The following is a 20,811-nucleotide window of genomic DNA, read 5'->3' as shown; positions in this document are numbered from 1 at the left end:
ACGGGTCTCCTGACATTTATTTCTTCCTGGCCCATATTCCACAAAAATTAGGTATATTTAATAATCCAAAGTGTGGATTACAGACCCTGCGGGAATGTTTTGGAACACAATGAAAACTGAATGTTCCTGAAAACCTACTAAGTTATTAGTGTTATATTAGTTATTAGTATTAGCATTAGTTATATTCTGCAGAGGTTTTTTTATCCTATTACATAACACTCGTGAACTCACTATGTTAAGTAGCTGTAATGCTACACTGTCCAATACTAGTGGTGAGAAAAATTACCTTGATCTACCCTTTATCTGCTTGGCTGGGATTTCTATAAGAGTCAAGTCACTTACACTTTTACATGCAGCTTGGGTGCTTTATGTTTAAAGGCTCTATAAAAAGATACAGTGCCAATGTAAATGTATAAAACATATATGTGATGCTGTTCCGAGCTGTATGGGAGATTTACACAAGCTCTAATACCCACAATTTTAAAGCAGCACCATCTTGCAAATTCATATATCCTTTCATTTCATTTTCCCCTCGCATGAGCACGCCTTACTGAGCTGTAAATGCATCAATGCAAAGCGGGCACAGAGATATTCAGTATTATTTCCTACTTGCTGAATAAACTTCATGAAATCCAATGCTCTTTTGACCATGAAAACATGGACTATGGAATAAGGTCCTTGAATTCTGTTATTGCTCATCGAGGCATTGGTCATGTAAACTGAAATCTCCCCCAGCACAACTCCTGGGGAGAATTTAATCAACAAGCATATGCTTACAGATCTGTACTAACAGCTGGACTATGGAAGGTGTCACACAGCTACCACATGTCTAATTGTTAAGTACCTACCACCATCTAGAGGAAATACACTGTACTGCCTAAAACCCAGCAGTACACAAACCATGTTCAGTGCTATTCAAATGAGCGGGCATCAAACAAAACAGATGGCCTTAATATCTATCTGACTATGCTGGCTGTGCTGTTCCACCCCCACGGGCTGAAGAGAAAGGCTGCCTTTCAGTTCCAGCTGCTACCACAATTGGCCTTTTATCTCAGATGGGGGGGGGGGGGAAAGGCAGGATCTCCTCTTAAACAAAAATTCAATAGCTCACTGAATCCCATTGAATATTCTTGGATCACAGTGATTATTTTTCTCCTTGTTTACAAGGCTTCTGGGCCAGCTTCAGCAAAGCTAACTCTGACTCCTACTTGTCATAGTACTACACTTAACATCTGGATAAACATCCCTACACCAAGATGCTACGTCCGGTCAGCTAGGCTGGAAGAGGAAGCAGCAGCAGACTGTGACCACAAGCCCTGTGCAAGGCCCAGGGGCAATGTGGTACCCTCCCATCAGTCCCCAGTGCTCAGCAGTAACGCTGGAGGGATGGAGAGATGGTTCTTCCTGCTCCTGGAGTCATGGAGGAAGAGGCTGGCAAAACAGAAGTGACACAAGCCCAAAAGGGCAAATCTAAAGACAGAGAAAACACCAAATTCTACACCAGTACATACATGTCTTCTCTGTTTGGTACACTGGAGCAAATTAGATGTTTAAATCATTCTTTAAAAAAGGGAAAAAAAAACCCAAAACCCTCAACCCCCCCCCAAAAAAAACCCTGCAATGTATATCTTCACTCTTTGTACCTTCTTGCCAAAACTTTAACATGCTTGGAAAAACAGCAGGCAAATTCTTTAAAGAATCAGGATTTATCAGTAAGTACTGTCTAGTAAGAAAAGAAAAGAAGGGAAAGGAGAGGTGGTCATTACATCCAAATAAAGACCCAGAACAACTTCTAACACTACTGAATGCCAACACAATTCCATATCTTCCATCCCTCACAAGAAACCCACCCAATACTCAAACTGATAAATAAACCCCAACCCTGTTCTCTCTGAAATACAAATACACTCTCCTATATTGTCTTTTATGACTGATTATCTCAGGTTTTACAGTACGACCGCCTGGAAAACCCTCTGATAAGAAGCAAACAGCACTTTGCACACACTAAACCACCGGGACTAGGGAAAAGGGAGATCTCCTATCGGATTGGGGGAACAGCAGGCAGAAGGCATCAAGGATAAACAACCCTCCAGCATTTCTGCTGATGCTTCCCACTCCTGCATGCACAAGCAGAACAACCTTTCCTAAACTGCCCAGTCTTTTCCATTCATATCTGGCCCTCCTTGCCCCAGTGAGCCCAGCCCCTGCTCCTGAGAAGCTTCACAGGGAGCCAGCAGAGGTTTTGATGGGCAAAGGGTACAAGGCAGGGTAAAGACACACACTGTGCCACTCACCAAGGGGGAAAGGGGCTGTGCCTGCTGCCCCTTTACACCTCAACTCTACAGCCCTAAGCAGGCAAAGGTGAACATTTTGACATCTTGCAAAGCAACAGCATGTATCTTAGGGTAAAGCGCTGAGCCTATTAGGGATGAAACAGCAGGTTCCTGCCAACAGAACAGGTTCTCCACCAGCTTGTGTCACGGACATAGGTGAGATGCGAGGGTACCATCCTTCAGCTGAACCTGCTCGCAAGTGGGGCTTGAAATGGGAGCAGTGGCCCTTCACAACCAACGGACCACTGCTATTGACACCTAATGGGCATCCCGCTGCTCCTGCATCCCGCTGCTCCTCATGGCTTCCCAGCCCAGCTGGCCTGGGAAGGGAACCCCCCTGCAGCTCTGATGCCTGTATGCAAACTAGACAGGTTTAAGAGTATCCTACCCCCACTTTGCTCAAACCCAGAAACGCTTTAAATAAAGCACACATTGAAAGTTAATTGAGGATCTAAGCTTCAGTAATACAAATTGGCCCATCTAACAACCTCGGTTTCCATGTGGACAGTAAAAACAGTATAATATGAATGCATGTTAATAGGGTCAGAGAAAACTTCTTTCACAGAAAGGATCCTGTCAGAGATAGCTTCTATAAGAAACTTCTCCAACTATCTTTGTGTGTTCTGAAGATCTGTTTGGTTTTCCGACCCAAAAGTTGTCTCAGTACCGCATAAATTACATTGTGCTCCCAAGTTTTGCCCCAAGCTGAAGTAGTACGCGCTGCTTTACGTTCTGAATAGAAGCAAAGAGAGAAACCCTGCCCCTCTCTTCTAGTCTCCATTTTGCAATGGGGAGAAGCAAGGAGGCCTATATTTTAATGACAATATTCATAAAGAAAAACCACATCCAAGCAGAGAAAGCTCTCGTGATAGATGTTGAATCCAAACCAATGCCTACCTGACGGCACAGCACACATGGCTGAGCAGCTTATAGTGGAGTCCCTTTTACCCGCTTACCACAGAACAGTGCCATCATCTAAACCAAAAAGTGCTGGATCCCTGCAGTGTAATTTATAGGGTTTATGTACAGAGGCATTTTAAGAGAGGCCAGAGGATGACTGATAAACCCAATTTACACAGGTTCCAACATCTTTGTAGATGGCTGAATGGTCTCTCCCTATCCAAGCTGTTACAGCAGCACGCTCTTTAAGCATTAGCTTCATGGACAGCAATAACAAACAAGGCATATGAAGCAGGCAGCATTTGAATTGCAAAGCATGTCAGCCTATGCTTTGCTGTACTTTCCGCATGACCAGATATGGGATGGACATTATCCAAATGCTAAATGCAGTGAAAAACTAAAAGGAAGAGAAAATATTACCAGCCGTTCCATCTCCTGCTCCCGAAGCCGCTCTTCCCTCTGCCTCCTGTGATAGTCCATGAGGTCTTCTCTTCCCGAAATGGAGCTAATGCTGTTCTTCCGCTCTCGCATGGACGCTTGCAGGGAGCTTGGCGTCTGCCTGTAACTTTCCAGCTCTGGGTCATCAAGTTCCACAGAGCTGGTGGAAAGGTTCCTTCGGACAGAGAACGACCTGTCAAAATCCACTGGGGAGAACGAGCTACTGGGACTCGTTCCTGAGAGTCCAAGTCTATCGAAGTCATCGGGAAGATACGGGGGAGAAGGTGCTAAAAGCATCTTCTTAGCAATTCGAGGGCTTGCAGGAACACTGAGCGTTGAGCTGGCGTAGGAATTACTGGCAGAGACCGAGTTGGCATGTGGTGAAACCCCTGAGCTGCAGGAAGAAAAGTTCAGGTAATTGTCAGCATCTAAAACGTTCTGAGGTAGATCTTTTTCTCCCAGTTTTTTCCTTTTAGTGTTCCCCAAAGAGCTTCTGGGGGGCAAACTTAACGGCACCAGCTGGCTTTCTGTTGATTTATAAAGCCTGGGGAGGGAACGACTGTACATCCCCATATGACTTAGAGATCCACCAGAATACTTCCGAGGCCGTGAGCCCAGAGTCTCCATCATCACATCCTTGTGCTTAACTGGCTTTATGTGAAGGGCCAGGTTGTCTTCGATGACGTTCATCCTCCTGCCTTGCTTTGGGCTAGAAGGCATGCTGGCTGCCCCTGAATTGCTAGCAGGTGAAAGCATCAGCTCGTTCCCTGAGCTTCCATTCCACATGGTCAGAAGAGAGCCCGAGATCTTCTTTGTCTCCAGCATTCCCGGGAAGTAGACATTGTCATAGGATTTGTTTTTCTGACTGTACTTGGAGTAGTGAAACTTATCCATCTGTCCAAGGGATTTTACGTTTTCTCTGCTGGCATGAATATCAAAGTCTGTCCTCCCTAAGTTGTACCCACTGAGGGATGAAGGCATGCCTGACAGGGAACCCAAATGCTTTACAGAGATGCTTTTATCCGGAAGATAAGGGCTTTCACAGGAGAACTGCTTGCCTCCTTGAAGTTTGCTAACAGAGTGTGCATTTTTAACACTGGAGGAAGGATTGGGTTTAACTGGCATTGGTTGGGAGAGGGTTAAATATGAGCCAGCATAGTCCCCATTTGTTTTAAATTTGAGACTTGATGAATATTTCTTCTGGTTGAGGTTTTCCATAATATCCTGGAGACCGTTTTCAAGGGAATTCACCGCAGAGCCCTTTCCCAAAGTAGCATTTTGTAATTCCATCTGGTTTTGTGTGTGGCTATACTCTGCCATAACCTTACTGGAATCTGTAAGGAAGAGAAAATAAGGGGGAAAAGAAAAGTAAGTAGCAAGTAAGTAGCTGCTTCCTGCATCCGTATGCCTGCACGTTCATTTGAAATGAACACGTTTATAATAATTACTGTGCTTGTAATAACTGTGTCTCGGATCTTTAAGCAAAGGAGGGGATGCAAAACTTTCCCATCTCTCTTTTTGCAACAGATGGAGGCTAAAGAAGAAGGGGTAGTTGGACATGACCAAATCCATACTACAAACTGGCAATACAGTTGGAAAGAGGCTAGACTCTTTTCTTTGGTGACCTACCCATGGCAGGAGTCTGGCTTAGCCTTTATAATCCTGAGCCTCCTAAGATGTCCACAAAGTAAAGCAGCATTACTGTCCTGATGTCTTATACCTGAGGAACTGAGGTACAGGGAGAAGATGCAAAGCAGACAGCTGAGTGAAGAACTCAGCGCAGGTCTCGCAGGGCCCAGGATACAGAACATAAGATGCTGCTCTGGACCACCTCTTTTAACCTGTGCAGCTAGTGCGTCCAAGCCCAAATATATTAATGAGCTTAATCAAAGCTCAGTGGGAGCTTGTCATATTTTTGCTTACTCAATGGACTGTCATGTAAAGCTTCATGGAAGAATACAAAAGCAAGGCCCATTTTTCAAGCTGTTTTAGCTCAGTGCTATTAAAATACAAACCTGTAACTACACCTGCAATGAGCACCTTAGTTAGAAGATAGCCTGAAGGATGTATAATGCTCAGCTCTATAACTTCATTCAAAAACAGCAACATAAACACTACTACTAAAAGCACTGACAGGGGTTTAAGGTTCCAGGTCTTAACACTTGTTTGGAATTATAACATACTTCCTTGCAGAGGACACCAACCAAACAAGCCTTTGCTGTGGTGGAGGTTATCATTCAATGTGTCAAGCTCCAGCCTACAGTTCCCACTCTGCCAAAAGCAAAGAAGATAATTCAGCTCCTGAAAGCCTCAGTTACTGCAGGAGATAAATGGGACCTCCACAGGCTTGCGCTTAGACCTCAAGTGACATAGAAACAGCACTGCTAACACCTACAGCATCTCCTCGGATGTGCTAGGCTGTGCTTTGAACTCTTTAGTGTCAGTTCCTGTAGTGCCAGCGAGTGCTGCTTGTGAAAATAAGGGTCAAATCTGGGATTTACTCTCGGCTCAGTCACATTTCACCTGCGACTTCAGCCACCTCGTGTGTAACCTAATTTCAGCTTGCCACTCGGCAGGAAAACCTAACACCCAGTTGTGAAAAGTGCTTTTAAACTCCGCAGAGGCAATACTTTAATCCTCTTCCAAGTACCGCTTCAGGCAATTATACAGACCTAGACACAAAACTGGGATTCCTGCTCCCCCACCAGACTGGATATGATCTGGTTGAACCGAGGATCACTAGGTTCAGGTACCTAGTGGAAGCTGGCAATGCAGTCTTTGAGGGGATCCTTGTTTCTGGCACCTTCCTTGCTAACAAGCCAAAAATGCCTGGAATTCATTACTGCCCAGGGCATCACACAATATACCTCTGTCGCACAAGCTTCCTCTGGCTAACTGTAGTAAGTCTAAGTGAGTAACAACACATTCTCTTCAATTCCTAAGGAACAAACCCCTAAGTTTAAGAACAAAGGTAACCATAATTAACAACGTAATCGAATAGGCAGAAGATAAAAGGAGTCAGCGTTACAGGGGGGAACAAAACCAAATCAAACCAGGAGAAAATAACAACCACTTTCTTGAACACCTGTGGACCTGGCTAAGCTTGTGTTAATGACAAACTCTGGTAGTGGCCAAACCCATTAACTTGCTAGCTTCATAACCAAGCCTCAGGTTTACTATGACACAGAACTTAGGATTTTTATGTTGACTGTGATTTTATTTGCTGTAATTTTAACGCATTGTTATGATGCTACAGCTATCTCAGCTGCCTTTGAACCAGTAAGCTCACAGAGCGCTCTGTCAGACCATCACTGCTGTGAGCAGTGAAACTGCAGTTTCCGACAGTCTGACATCTGACTTAACATTTTTTAAGCTGTTTTCACAACATTTGATCAACGGCAATGATGAAGATCAAAAGAAGATAAAAAGGAGGAATGTGACCCATGCTCAACAGAGCTCTTGTAGAGACAAGACAAGACAAAATCAGATGGCAACGATCAAGCATTCATCTCATTAGTGGTGTTATAAGGAAGAAGAAGATGCAAAAGTTATTTAAAAGCACACATACAATGACCATGCCTTCTGTACTTCAATACTTCCTTGTACCTTCCATTCTCTCCCCTTCCCTCTTCCAAACCCCTCAAACTTGAAAGCTAATCCCATATCAAAATTGTACTGCCCACATCTTAACTTCAACACAACTGAACTTTTCTTTTGTTGCATAAACTCTACAGGCCCCCATATAAATAAGCTGGCAGACACATTCATGGGACATTAATAATCGTTTATTGCCCCCTTGCAACACTAGCAGGGCACATTCAATCCTCCAAAGACTGGACACTTATGTCAAAACACAAGTTAGCTCATGGAAACTTTCAGGCCTGTTCAGCGCAGCAATGAAGGGTTTATTGTACTTGAAATCCAAACAAGCACAGTGAGAAACAGTCACAATACCTTCATGTAAGCCACTTGGGTTCAACAGTTCTCTACCATACCCGATGCCGGGTCTTCTGCGGTTTTGGTTCCAGCACCACAGTGCCCTCATCACCCAGTTCCATTCCAACTGGACAACAGCGTGTGTTTAACCAAACCATAGCTGCTTCCCACAAAACAGATCTTGTTTGGTTTACGTTTGGGGTTACGTTTGGGATGAGACTTTAGGAATATGCTAGGATGTATCACACAGCCTGGCTGACGCTGCCCTCACAGGCAGGTGAGAGGGACTGAGGCTGGTTGCTCTGGCACACAGTGTGCACTGAACCCATCCTGCATCCAGGTCAGCCCCAGCTTTCACTGGTTAACCTTCAGTGTGCAGCACAAGGCTCCTCTGTTCAGCAGGGTATTTGCTGCCTGGAGCTATATGGAAAGAAATTCCTTCTTTCTTATTAGTCTTCTTTTTTTTCCCCTCATTCCTTTTCTTCCTTTCCTGAGCTCTTTAGCTGGGGGTCACTGATATCTATTCCAGCCAGGCATTAAACTGATGGGGGAGGGCTGGCTGGCTGCAGCATATCCAGCTGTGGCCTTCTTTTGGCTGGTAAATGGAGTTAGACATGGAATAAGAACAGAGCACTGAGCTTATCCACGTGCCAGGAGAATTAAAGGGCCAAAATCAGTAAGAAATTCTAACAGATTTCAGTACATTTACAAGCAAACTTTGGTTTTATTAACAGATTACCTGATCCAACATTCTGAAAGGAGGAGGAGAGGTTGCTTCTGTTTGGCATCATATTCGTCCTCTACAGGATGGTTAAAACAACGCTAATTTGAGTGAACCCAGTAAATTTTGACCTGCAAATAAAGTAACAAAATGAAAAGATGTTGTTAAGAAGTGGACTCTGAGAGCATCTTTCAAGTGTGCAATATAGACCAAAACTGGTTTTCCCTATGGTAACATTTCCAGAGACAACTCAAGAAGAAATACGTTACGGTAGTTGCAAAGGGCACTCCATGTCTAATGTAGAGACTCTGAAAGAAACCAAACCAGAAACCCACACAAAGACTCTCTGCAGTTGTTTCATCAGTTAAAAAGTCCGTATTTCATTTGCTAATCAGCCCTTATCTCTGACCCTGACTCTGCACAGGCAGTTACTGGTCACAGCTCCCCAGTTTTGTCTGCGATCCTGTGGCTGCCTTACGAAAGCATTAACAAGGTTGGACTTTTCTGCTGAATCAGAATAATAGAATAGTTTGGGTTGGAAAGGACCTTAAGATCATCCAGTTCCAACCCCCCTGCCATGGGCAGGGACACCTCACACTAAACCATGTCACCCAAGGCTCTGTCCAACCTGGCCTTGAACACTGCCAGGGATGGAGCATTCACAACCTCCCTGGGCAACCCATTCCAGTGCCTCACCACCCTTACAGTAAAGAATTTCTTCCTTATATCCAATCTAAACTTCCCCTGTTTAAGTTTTAACCCATTACCCCTTGTCCTGTCACTACAGTCCCTAATGAAGAGTCCCTCCCCAGCATCCCTATAGGCCCCCTTCAGATACTGGAAGGCTGCTATGAGGTCTCCACTCAGCCTTCTCTTCTCCAGGCTGAACAGCCCCAACTTTCTCAGCCTGTCTTCATACAGGAGGTGCTCCAGCCCCTGATCATCCTCGTGGCCTCCTCTGGACTTGTTCCAACAGTTCCATGTCCTTTTTATGTTGAGGACACCAGAACCGCACACAATGCTCCAAGTGAAATCTCACAAGAAGGTTTTATATTTGAAAGCCCGTAGCCCACTTTCAGCCCATGCAACAACACCAGCATCCTGCAATCACGGAGAAACCCATGCAAAACCAGGTATGTGATCCAAAGCACAGAAAATGTTTTGGCATGCAGTGATCCCCAAGGTTCCAAAGAAGCCAGACTTGGAATGCAATGGGATTTTTATTTTTTCTTTTTTTTTTAAGTTTATTAGAAAAATATTTCTTAAAAAATTGCCAAAACAGAGACCTGGCTTACAAAAAACATCCAAACAAGATCCCAGCCACTAGAGGCTAAAATTAAACCTAAATCCACTCAGAAGACCTCTAGTGAGTTGTTCTATTGAAAGATTTATTTATTTTTTATACACACATCTGGTTTTAAAAGGTTGAGTAAAAAAAGCCTTAAATAAAACCCCACGTTGAGTGACAAAAGTAATGGTGACCATCTGTAGGTCCTCTGGGCTTTAACTGCGGACAAGCAAATAGAAACGCAGCAGAAAAACAAGCGAAGGACGGAGACAGATGTCTGGGGCTGTCTGGAGACACGGCACCTATTTAATTAACCTCGTCACAGCCCCAGCATTTCAGGTCTCTGTTGCACAGACTTTTTGTGCCATGCCTTTTCATGATACTCTCCTGGGAGGACAGCCCTGGGAGAAGGGAGCTGGCTGTAATCCCTGCAGCAGAAGGAGGCTCCTTTGCCATGACCTCTGGCTTCTCCCTTACCTGCTCCCCCCTAAAGATGCTCTCCCCATGGCAGGGCAGGTGCTGTCCTTCCCCATTGCTACCCCAGGAAACCCCCGGTGCTGCCCTCGCTTCAAAGTGCTTTTTCTTTCCCTGCAAAGATCATTTCTCAGTCCTAAAGAGACAGTTCCCACCCCATCTCCCACCTCCCAACAGCAAGAGGTGGGCTTCCTCCAACAGCCACACAATCTACCTTGGTGCTGCTCTCTAAGGAGCCAAAGTGAGGAAGGAGACCCTCAGAGCACAGAACCCCCTAATAAGCCTCACCCACGACATCTGCCCTCTCCAGCATCAGAGGACTGAAGCTGTCCCCAGCAGATGGTGGGAAACAGCCTGGACAGCAGATAGCTTTCCAATCCATTTCATGCTCAACAGGTCCTTCTGTTGACATGAAACATTTAGGATCCTTTTCACCCCACTGGGTCTTCCATCACACAAAGAGACTCCTTCCTTCATCCCTTCCAGCTTGCCTCACAACCTCCAAACCTGAAACCTGCATAGCATCCCAAACCTGAAACCCATGTAGCATCCCAAACCTGAGACCCGCGCAGCATCCCAAACCTGAAACCCGTGTAGCATCCCAAACCTGAAACCCGCGTAGCATCCCAACCCTGAAACCCGCGTAGCATCCCAACCCTGAAACCCGCGTAGCATCCCAACCCTGAAACCCACGTAGCATCCCAAACCTGAAACCTGCATAGCATCCTAGGTGCCTTCCTTGCCAGGAGTGGGGCTGAGGGGCAAGTGAAGGCCTTCCTGCCTGGTCTGCGGTGGACAGGCAAATGACCCCAGCAAGAGTTAACAGCGCTTCTCCCACTTGTCAAACTGGCTCTTTGCCTTTTGCCTGCCTACACAATGTGAAGGACTAGGGCAGAAATCCTGCTGAAACCACCTCTACGTTGCTGCCTTGGAATATCGTGTGTGTAATCTCTATTAAAATGCTGCACTTCAAGCCCAGAGCTCCCTGGAAAAGAACCAGTAATGTAACTTTTCTGGACACATTCATCCTGACACAGAAAACCGTGGCTCTCAGCATCTCACACTGTTCTGTAACAACAGTGTAATTATATCATCAAACAGAGAACTAAAATAAGGACAACTTGGAACGAACAGACGGAAGGAGCGGTTGCTTTAAAAGGCAGGAAAGGTGTAATTGGATTTCCTGCCTCTCTAACATTGCTGCTTTGTGGTTAAAATCATTGGTAAGATGACCAGAACACCCCCGATCCTTTCTCATAAAATGATGGCTAAAACTGAATGTGACAAATATGAAGGAGAGAATAGCTGAAAGGGAAGGGTTTCTCTGTAATTGAAAATTCAATCTTCGACTCAGTTTGGTGAATACCCGGGTTTGCTAATAGCTAAAAGGGAAAATGTCCTTTTTAAGGTTAAATATTTATATGGTGAGAACTCATTACACATCTCTCAGTGGATGAGGGATCAGAGAAGCCATCGCCTAGCAATGATTGGATTGGGGGGGGGGGGGGCAGAACTTCCTAAAACTCTCTGCTGTGGGCATAAATGAGAAACAATGAATGAATGAACGAGCCAAGGAGATGAGCAGCTCAACGTCTACAGTTTATCTGCTCTTATGAAAACATATTCTTTCAGATTAGGGTTAGCAGGGCCTCATCCAACAGCCAGAGAGGCTGACTCTTGTTACAGAGCACATGCTTTACTCTGCCTTGGCTGGAACAAAGCAAACTGATTTCATCTGGGTTTTATAAAGTCATCTGATGTGAATGTACACAGCATTAACAATCGTGTTTCATCTCGACAGTGCCCAGGCCAAATTCAGTTTTGTTTCACTAACAACCAGAAAACACAGTGATTCACGACCCAAACAGGCAGCAAGTCAAACAAAGGATTCCAATCTTAAGATGCTTTAATGCAGGGTGACTTCTACAGCAAAAGCTCCTTTCCCTTGTGTTGTGGTCTGACCCCAGCTCAGCCCCCTCTGCCACTCGCTCCCCACTGTGGGACAGGGGAGAGAATCAAAGGGTAAATGTGAGATCCAGACAGTTTAACAGGTAAAGCAAAAGCTGCACATGTAAGCAGAGAAAACAAGGAATCCATTCCCCACTTCCCATCAGCAGGAAAGCAGGGCTCCATCATGTATAACGGTGACTTGGGAAGACAAATGACACCACTCTGAATGACACACACCCCCTCCCCTTCCTTATTTCTCCACCAGCTTTATATACTGAGCATTATGCCATATGGTATGGAATATCCCTTTTGGTCAGTTGGGGGTCAGCTGTCCTGGCTGTGCACCCTCCAAACTTCTTGGTCACCTCCAGCCTCTTCGTTGGAAGGGCATGAATACTTAAAACTCCTTGGCTTAACAGAAACACTACTTAGCAACAACTAAAACCATCGGTGTGTTATCAACATTATCCTCATACTAACTCCAAACTGCAGTACTATATCCGCTACTATAGGGAAAACTAACTCTATCCCAACTGAAACCAAAACACCTTGGCATAGGAGCCTGAAGCCGCAGCTCAACCAATCCCTACCCATCATTTAGTCCATAAATTTAGGGCAACAATTTCTCAGTGTGCTGTTTCTCATCTCTTTAGTTCTGCCTGGGCTGATACCTACACCTCCCTTTAGCAGAGACTGCTCTGGCACCCACTTTGCTCTCACATTAACGACCAAGTGGATTGCAATGCCTCAGGCATTGCTAAAATGCTCCTCTGACTGAATACAGACAGGCAATTCCAAACCAGCTCTCAAATTTGGCCATATCTCCTTTAAAGCCTTTCTGCTCTTTATTGCTTCTTCATTTTCAGTTTCTCGTAAAACATTACCAGTGGTTCCCAGCAGCTCCTGTTCCCTTTCCCATCTCTGACACTTCTCTTCAGAAACTCCTACAGCAGAGTACAGCCACCCATGGAAAAGAGATGAAACCCAAAGTGATGGAGAGGGCAAGGCCAAACCCCTATCATTGCCACTGTCCTCACAACATCATTAGAGTTGCATTTGTTCTGCAACAAGAGGGTTTTCAAACGATATGGGTCTGTTTCAACTGTTCTAATAACACACGCACTGTTCTGGAAACAAAAAAGCCTCTTCAATCTTTACACCCTAAACACAACTCTGTGAATGAGTGCTGACAGCTTCAGTACTCAAGAGATTTAAGCGGTATAACACACCGACGCTGATAAAGGGACTGCTTCCTTATCAAGTTGATTTACCTTTTTCCTGCATAATCTGAAGACAATGTACTTGCTCCTGATTAAATCAAGACTGGGTTTTTCCCCTGACTTACTTCACTTACTTCCAAATAGAAGTTCTGGTAGGCTTAACCTTATGGGAAAGTAAAACTCAACCTGATCTACAGCTTACCTCCAAAACCACTTCAGTATAACTCTCTCTTTCCCCAACCCCATAAAGCTTACTGTCAAACAACAATATAATAACAGAAGGGCACCTGCATAATTCGGTGGAGATTCTATACCCATAAACTAGCAAATGGACACAACCTTAAAAGAGAATGCAGTCAGCTCTGCCAAAAACCGGACAACTCGGCAAGGCTGTTATTTAAAGGTCGCCTTAAACATCCTTCTTCATTTCCTCCTCTCCCACAACACAATATACTGGACTGGGAGAATTAGCTACAGCTAATTTCCTGCCAGCATAGTCCTGAATACTCAGTCCGTGGTTTTTCATGATATAGGACCTACAATACCTTGGCCGCCATGGTGTAAGCGAGCACAAGGTCTTGTTATAGGCACAGGGTGTTTTAGTTCCCAAAGCTCACAGCTTGGCACCTCCACCAACACTAGAGAAACTAAAAATCAAGTATCTGTGAATCAGATTTGTCTAAGTCACTCCTCTGTAATCCTGCAGGCTTCCGATGTGGAAAAGGGAGCGGCAGAGGAAGTTGCTCTTATGGCTTATCTCTTCCTCTGAGAGATTATTGGGTTGGATATTGGAGAAGGAACAGAAAGAGAGCAATACAACAACAACAGAAAACACCCTTCAATGACTTCAGTCTCCTCATAAACCACATCTATTTCAGTGGAATAACTGCGCCAAAAATGGCACCCAAATACACATTTCTAAGTATTCTGTCCAACTGCATAAGCACGACTCTCTCCTGCTTGATAAGGATCGATGCTGTAGGCATTGTCAAGCCAATTGCTCTTTCCAATAGACAGACATAATCATTTTAATCAGGTCATGAGAACTGACAACTTTAAATGTGCATCAAAAAAAAGGAAACATTCATCACCGCATAAATATAACAGCTTGGTCACTACAAATGGAGATTTACACCATTGACATAAAAGCCACTGACTGACAAGGGCATCCAAGAAAAATTGCAGTGAAAATGTTGAAGCTTTATAACTTCTGTACCATAATAGCTGCTTTTACCTGAAACTGTTAAAGTACATGTTCCAATAAATCTAATATCACTTCTGTGTGCTTGGTAGGACAAGAGATGAGACCACCTACTCAAACCACATTACTTTAGTAGACATCACTGCCTCCTCCTTGTTTTGCAGTCACAGACCCCACTGGTTCATAAATCGAGGTGAGGACAGTTCTTTTTTCTACCCAAACAAAAGCCATCGGCAGTTAGAAACACATTAGGAGAGATTCCTGTTAAAACAATGAACTCTTCACCAGACAAACAGGGCTGGCAGAGGACGAGACAACTTCAAGGCATCCTCCTTTATTCTGTCTTGGTACCTTTCTGATAGTGAAGCTTAAGAGTCACTTATCTGACCCCATGACTGATTCATCTCCCAGCAGCAATGAGGAGCTCCCTGCTATTACCCTGACACTCTTCCATTAACTTCTTTCCTATTGAAAATACTAGCGTGCTCAAAAGGTCTGCAAAGCAAGACTCAAACATTTCAGCGAGAGATAGCAAACAGAAAGCTCTGCGGTGCACTGCGATTGCTTATATCTGCTTGTGCAGGTGAACAAACCCCCAGACAAGCAACATACCTGGTGTAGTTATCAATGCACATAAATATTTCAGACCAACATCATTCTCACCCCTGAAGCCCAAGGAATACTGACTTTCTTCGTCTAAAATGTCAGGAAAAACAATTAGGAATGCGAATTCCAGACTGCACAGGAGCAGAAATTCCTACTGTAGGAGAGCAGGAAGAACCTAAAGAGAAGCTTCTCCTTTCCCATCCTAGCTGACATGATAAACGTTGTCTCTAAGGGTGCCCCTAACCAACCCAGTGAGAGCTTGTCACCCACAGCAGGTAGGTAAGTCACAGGAAATCTAAGCAGCTAGAAAAACAAATCAGAACTGCCTCAAAGACCGTCTACTCCCTTGTTGGTTTTGGCCTGCCTGAATGTCCTCAGCATTTTTTCCCTGTCTACTACATTACTCTCTCAGGCAACCTTTGCCCACGATCTGCTTTCCTCCGTGCTGATTTCTTTCACTGCCGCTTTGGGCCTGTCACTTCCTTCCATTAATACTTGCCTCCAGTGCCCACTTATTCTGACAGTTGCTGTCTCTCTTATTCCGTTTGCCCATTTCTCCTCAATTTGTCTCCATCCTGAGATGCTTGCCCCACATTTCCAAACGTCCCCTCTAGCTCCCTAACGCTTCTTCATTCCCCAGCACTCCCAGGGCAGGGAGCATGCCTCCAGACTAAATGCTTCTCATCACACTTGCTTGGCAAACCACATCATGACAGCGACAGCTCAAGTGGCATCCGCTTTGGCTGCTGTGCTACCAAGCCCTGGGGCTGCCTACACAGATACAGGGCAGCATCTATCAGCAAGTCCCAGTACTGCATTCCCTCAAGGGAGGAATACAGGCACTAAACCTGCAGTTACACCATTTCATATAATTAAAGAAGTTAAGTAACATGGTTCTCTTAAAAACTGATTCTACCTGCATGAGATTTGAGTAAATAAAAACAATCCTGGTTACATCTATGGAGTTCACTCCTGTATTGCAGTCTCTGGACCACCTTCTGCAGGTGATAACTCCCCTTGGATTTCCACAGCATCTTGGATGTGCCCCACCAGTCCAGAACAAAACCTAAATGAACAACATCTGCTCTGAACACCTGAAACAAGGCATTGTCTTATAGCTGTTTAATTCAACAGGAAGCACTATTTGCCATACCAGCAGTTACTACACATCAGAATCAACTGTTTACCTGAGAGAATACACTCCACATGCAGTGAACAGAGCACTGATTCCTTTATGGGCAACCACCAGCACTTCCCCCCCACCCACTTTCACTATTTCAACTTCCCTCAGGATATTTAAGTGGAAAGGGCGAGATCTTCCCATCCAAACCCCTTTAGTCCTGATCCAACTCCAGCCTCAAGGTGGACCTGCAATCTTTACCTCACCCATCCTCTGCTTCCTATCCAAAACCAAACTACTCCAGATTTATCATGAGTGACTTTGTTCCTTCCCAGCAATGGTCAGCTGGTGTCTTTGCATACCTTCAAGGAACTGCCTCGATAAGCACGGCCAGTAACCAATACAGAGAAAATGACTAATCTTCCTGTCCTGCTCCCTGCCAAAATTTTCCATTCCCTCAGTAAAAACATGGACACACAAAAGAGTCAATTTAGCATTTGTCAAAATGGAAGGGAAATGCATTGCTGGAGTGGAACTGCACAAACCAAACAAAACCCTCTGGCGATGATGGGGTGTTACTATCTGACTGCCCTAAAAGCATCTCTGTCACCCTCTTAGCTCAGCATACACCACACCCACCCTTTGACAGCAAAGGTAAGTGCTTTTCCACCTTCTTCCTTCACCTCCTTTCTCTCACACATTGCTACCTTCTGCTGCGGGAAAAACAAGCCTGTCCTTGGTCTTCGTGATTCCATTTGGCACTGCTCTGCCTCACCTCCTCCCTCCCTTTCCCGTGTTAATGCCTTATCTTTGGGAGCCTTATCTATGACACCATGGGGAAAGGAAAAATTGAGAAGTGGACTTGCAAAACTGCCTCTCTATTCCCCCAAAAGAGAGGGAACGCACAGCACATAGGTGAGATACCCACCACGTTCAGAGTGCCAACACATACACCCCCAGCTGCCCTGGAGATGCAGACACGGAGGATTTGGGCATGAGCAGAGACAAAACATCCCGTTGACAAACCGAGCATGTGGGGGGAAACGAACTGGTGATAAAACCCCATGTGTTTAAAAATCACACAAGCACTCAGCGGCAGGCGCAGAAAGCCCGTCCGTCTCTTGAGCCTTTAATGTAAGCACAGCCAGTCTATTTACACTTCTGCACATGGGGACATTCCTCAGCCAGCAGCTTTGGTAAGGAGCAGAAGGAGCGGGGGGAACGTCGGCTCCCAGCCTCGTTCCTCCTGCTGCGGGGGAGCAGCAGGTAGCTTTCCGAAAGAGCTCCGAGACCCACGATGATTTCCCCACCGAGCATGCGGCTACAGGGGCCACTAAGGCGCACCCCGACCCGGGCTGCTGACCGGGCTGGATGCCTTACAGGCTCCAAATGGGTCAGGGAAGACGGAGCCCAAACCCCTTCCGATTCCCGCACGCCAGTCAGCCGGGCTGCTGCTGCCGAACTCCATCCAGGGACGGCATCCACCGCCCTGGGAGGGACCCCGCTCCGCTGGGCGCAGCAGCCTCCGCACAGCCGCAGGAGGCTTTAAAAGCAGGCAGCCTAACAAAGAAGCGCGGACAAAGAGCCCAGTCCGGCGTCCTCCCTTCCACCAGGTAGATTACTGACGACGGAAAACAGAGCCGAGCCCTGCGCTTCCTCCCTTACCTCCCCTGCCCCATAAGACGAGCGGGGTTCGGCGCCGCCGGCCGGAGCAGAGGCTTTGTTCCCCGCCAGCACCGGGGGAGAGGAAACACCCGGACAAAGAGGGAGAAGCGGCCGGCGCCGATAGGGACGCGGCGGGGGGGTCCCGACCCTTTGAGCTGCAGGGTCTCCGCCGAGCCGGACAGTAAGGGGGGATCCCACCGCCCCTACCTGCCAGAAACGCGAGGGGAGCGACGGCAGAGGGGCTGGCACAAACTCCCTTCAAAGTAGCCCAAACCCGGGGACAGCTGTGAGCAGCTGCGCCGCCGGGGAGGGACCTTCTCCCCATCCCCGCAAGGCTCCAACACCGGAGCCGCCACCGCCGCTCCGGAGGGCAGCAGCCGCCCCACGGGACGGCGTTTCCCCTAGTCCCGCACTCACCACCATCACCGCCGCCTCCTCCTCCTCCTCCTCTTCTTCCTCGCCCTGCTGCCTCCGCCGCTGCCCCCCGCGCATCCCGCCCGCCGCCTCCCTCCACCGCCATCGGGAGCCGCCCCCCGCGCCGCTCCGCCCCACGGCGGGGCTGGGGTGAGGGGCACCCCCGCGGGCGGAATGGTTCGCTCCCCTCAGGCCGGGGTCGCGGCAGCGGGGCGGCCGAAGAGGAGACGGAACCGGGGGGGGGCAGGCGAGGGTCGGAAAGCGGGCGGGCGGAAGGGGGAAACGCGCACACGGATAGCGGGGGGGGTGTCTTGTCGGGGCCGTCCCGGGGCACAGACAACGGAGGGGCCTCCGGCGGCGGTTCACGATCCATAGACACGAATCGCGCATCAGTTTCCTGCCCGCGAGAGGAGCGGAGCAAACAGGGCGGCTCTGCGAGGGAGCGGGCCCGTTTTCCGCGCCTGGGGCTGGGGATGCGTTTACCTGCGCCCTTCCTCCTCCTCCTCCTCCTCCTCCTCCTGGGGCAGATGTGCTGGAGGGGGGGCTGCCCTGCGCCGTCGCAGCTCCAGGGGAGAGCCGGGCTGCCGCCGTGCCCAGATGTGGTGTTCCTGCTGCTCACCCCAGCCCGGGGTCACACCCGGCCAGAGCCTCCCATAGTCTAACATCAGGAACACACACGTGTGCGTGTAGCTCTGTATACATATATATATACACATATATATAAATACACATATGTGTGCGTACACACCCGGGGCACCTCAAAGACCCCAGGTGCTGAGCACCAGGGAAGGATGCACACATCTGAAACCACCATTTCAGCATCCCAAAGTGGGGAGCGGGCCGGTGAGCCTGGCTGAGCCTCGCTGGTGGGGTTTCCAAACCAAAGCAAGCGTGCAAACCAACGCCAGCTCAGCAAAGCACATTGCTCAATTAGGGGTGCCAATCCAGATCCCGCCAGAGGTCCCTGCTTGGGAGGCTGCTGGGGGGTAGAGGCAGCAGAGATAACCGCTGGGATACAGCTGTTACCAAAGCAAACTGAAAGGATGAAGAGCCTCCTGGGAGGTGTTGTCCCACATCCAGGATGCTGGGAGCCCAGGGTGTCTAAGGAGCGTTGCCTTAGGAAGTGTGCTTATAGCATCAGCTTGGTAAGGAAAACTCAAGCAATGACAGATGCAAGCCATCCTAGAGGACTCCGCACAGGGCACCGAGGCAGAGTATCCTGCATAGCAATCGTGTTTGGTGCTGTGTGGCCTCATTGCTCTGTTTCCCAATGAGGAAATTCGGGCATCGCAGAACATACCTGCTGCACACGGGTCCTGGGGGATGAGTTGAAGCTCATACAGCTCATACGGATGAAAACTGCTACCACAATCACAGCGTTCCCATCCACCGTGGGGGGAATAGTGTTCATTGTGGTCTGGTTTCTTCCTTGAGTATTCCAGGGGATATTTGGCTTGGCTACAACCGTTACTTTAGCACGATGTAAACTTAGTAATAACTCATTAAAATCTGGAATCTATATAGTAACACAGTACCAGAGAGTATTAAAAGACAAAAAGAGGGCTTGTCTGCCCTGGTTTCTACTGTAGTTTACATAGAGTCTAATTGCCATAGGCCAGAACCTAAATGTGCTTTCCAGTGCTGCCTCCACAAATAACCAAATGCTTCATTTACTGCTAGTGTTGAACCTCGCTCTTCCGTTTCTTTTCACTGAACAAGCAAGGAGAACACAGAGTTAAAATAAATAAAGGCATATATATATATATATATATATAGCAAATGCAGCATTAAGGACATGCTCACAGCTGGAAGAGGCAAGAACGACTTTTAACTCTGGCACAGCCACAGCCAAAAGCAGCCAGCCTTCTCTTGGTCTCATGTGATCTTCCCTTTCCTTTTAAGTGGGAAAACTCCAAGTAATCGTGTGCAAAAAAAAAACTCCCTAGGGAAAATGGTGTCTAATAGTGCGGAAAGGAGTAACTTTGCTCCTGTGGTTAAACTGTTACTCTGGAAGACTTTCAATGTGCTGAAAAGTGCCTTTAGTTGGTTCCTGCACAGCAGGTGGGATGGCAGCTAAGCTGGGTCAAACAGAGCACGTATTTCCCCTCATACATATCTGCTGGGAAAATCTTATCTGAGTCAGTGTCATCTGTTTCTTGGCAGCAAAGGAGAGAAAAATAAGGAATAGGGTTTACTTCTAATATGACAAGAGGCACTCAAAACCAGCCGTAGCTGCAGCCTTAAAATAACTTGATAAGTTGGAATGTCTAACAGGCAGGAGTCTGGCAATGTAAAACAAAAGACGCTCTCTTGGATGTTTTAGGAGTAGGGAATGCTTTAAAATCAGCATGCCAGTGAAACTAAAGAGCTGAGAACTGTTGCTGCAATGAAAGAAACAATACTATTAAAGGCAGGAAAAGGGTATGGAAACTTGCACGAGAGCGACAAGTTGTAGGTGGGTTCAGCAGTCCACCTAGCTAGCTTCAACTGTTTTCATAGCAGTTGCATGGCTACATCAACTGTACTGCATAACACAGAGGCTCTC

The 20,811-nt window shown here is 46.9% G+C and overlaps 1 protein-coding gene across 6 annotated transcripts in view; it reads right to left on the bottom strand.

Annotated features, from left to right (window-relative positions):
- Positions 1 to 20,811, bottom strand: part of PHLDB2 (pleckstrin homology like domain family B member 2) — a 115,424-nt gene that overhangs the window by 45,425 nt on the left and 49,188 nt on the right. For 5 of the 6 annotated variants that reach the window (XM_061350614.1, XM_061350617.1, XM_061350619.1 and 2 more), the window contains exons 2-3: positions 8,347 to 8,459; positions 3,654 to 5,005 (exon numbers count right to left, since the gene is read on the bottom strand). In XM_061350614.1, coding sequence (XP_061206598.1) covers positions 3,654 to 5,005; positions 8,347 to 8,398 — 1,404 coding nt within the window. In that variant the 5' untranslated portion in view covers positions 8,399 to 8,459. Of the gene's footprint in view, positions 1 to 3,653; positions 5,006 to 8,346; positions 8,460 to 18,269; positions 18,302 to 20,811 lie in introns of those variants that run through there. The other variant, XM_061350615.1, reaches the window with a different exon arrangement.

The sequence above is a fragment of the Neopsephotus bourkii genome, unplaced genomic scaffold (assembly GCF_033783945.1).
Source record: "Neopsephotus bourkii isolate Nb327-2 ecotype Australia unplaced genomic scaffold, CSIRO-AGI_Nbou_v1 NB_532, whole genome shotgun sequence".
Classification (NCBI taxonomy): Eukaryota; Metazoa; Chordata; class Aves; order Psittaciformes; family Psittacidae; genus Neopsephotus; species Neopsephotus bourkii.
Note: the sequence above shows the minus strand (reverse complement) of the source record. Positions and strands in the feature narration are given on the sequence as shown.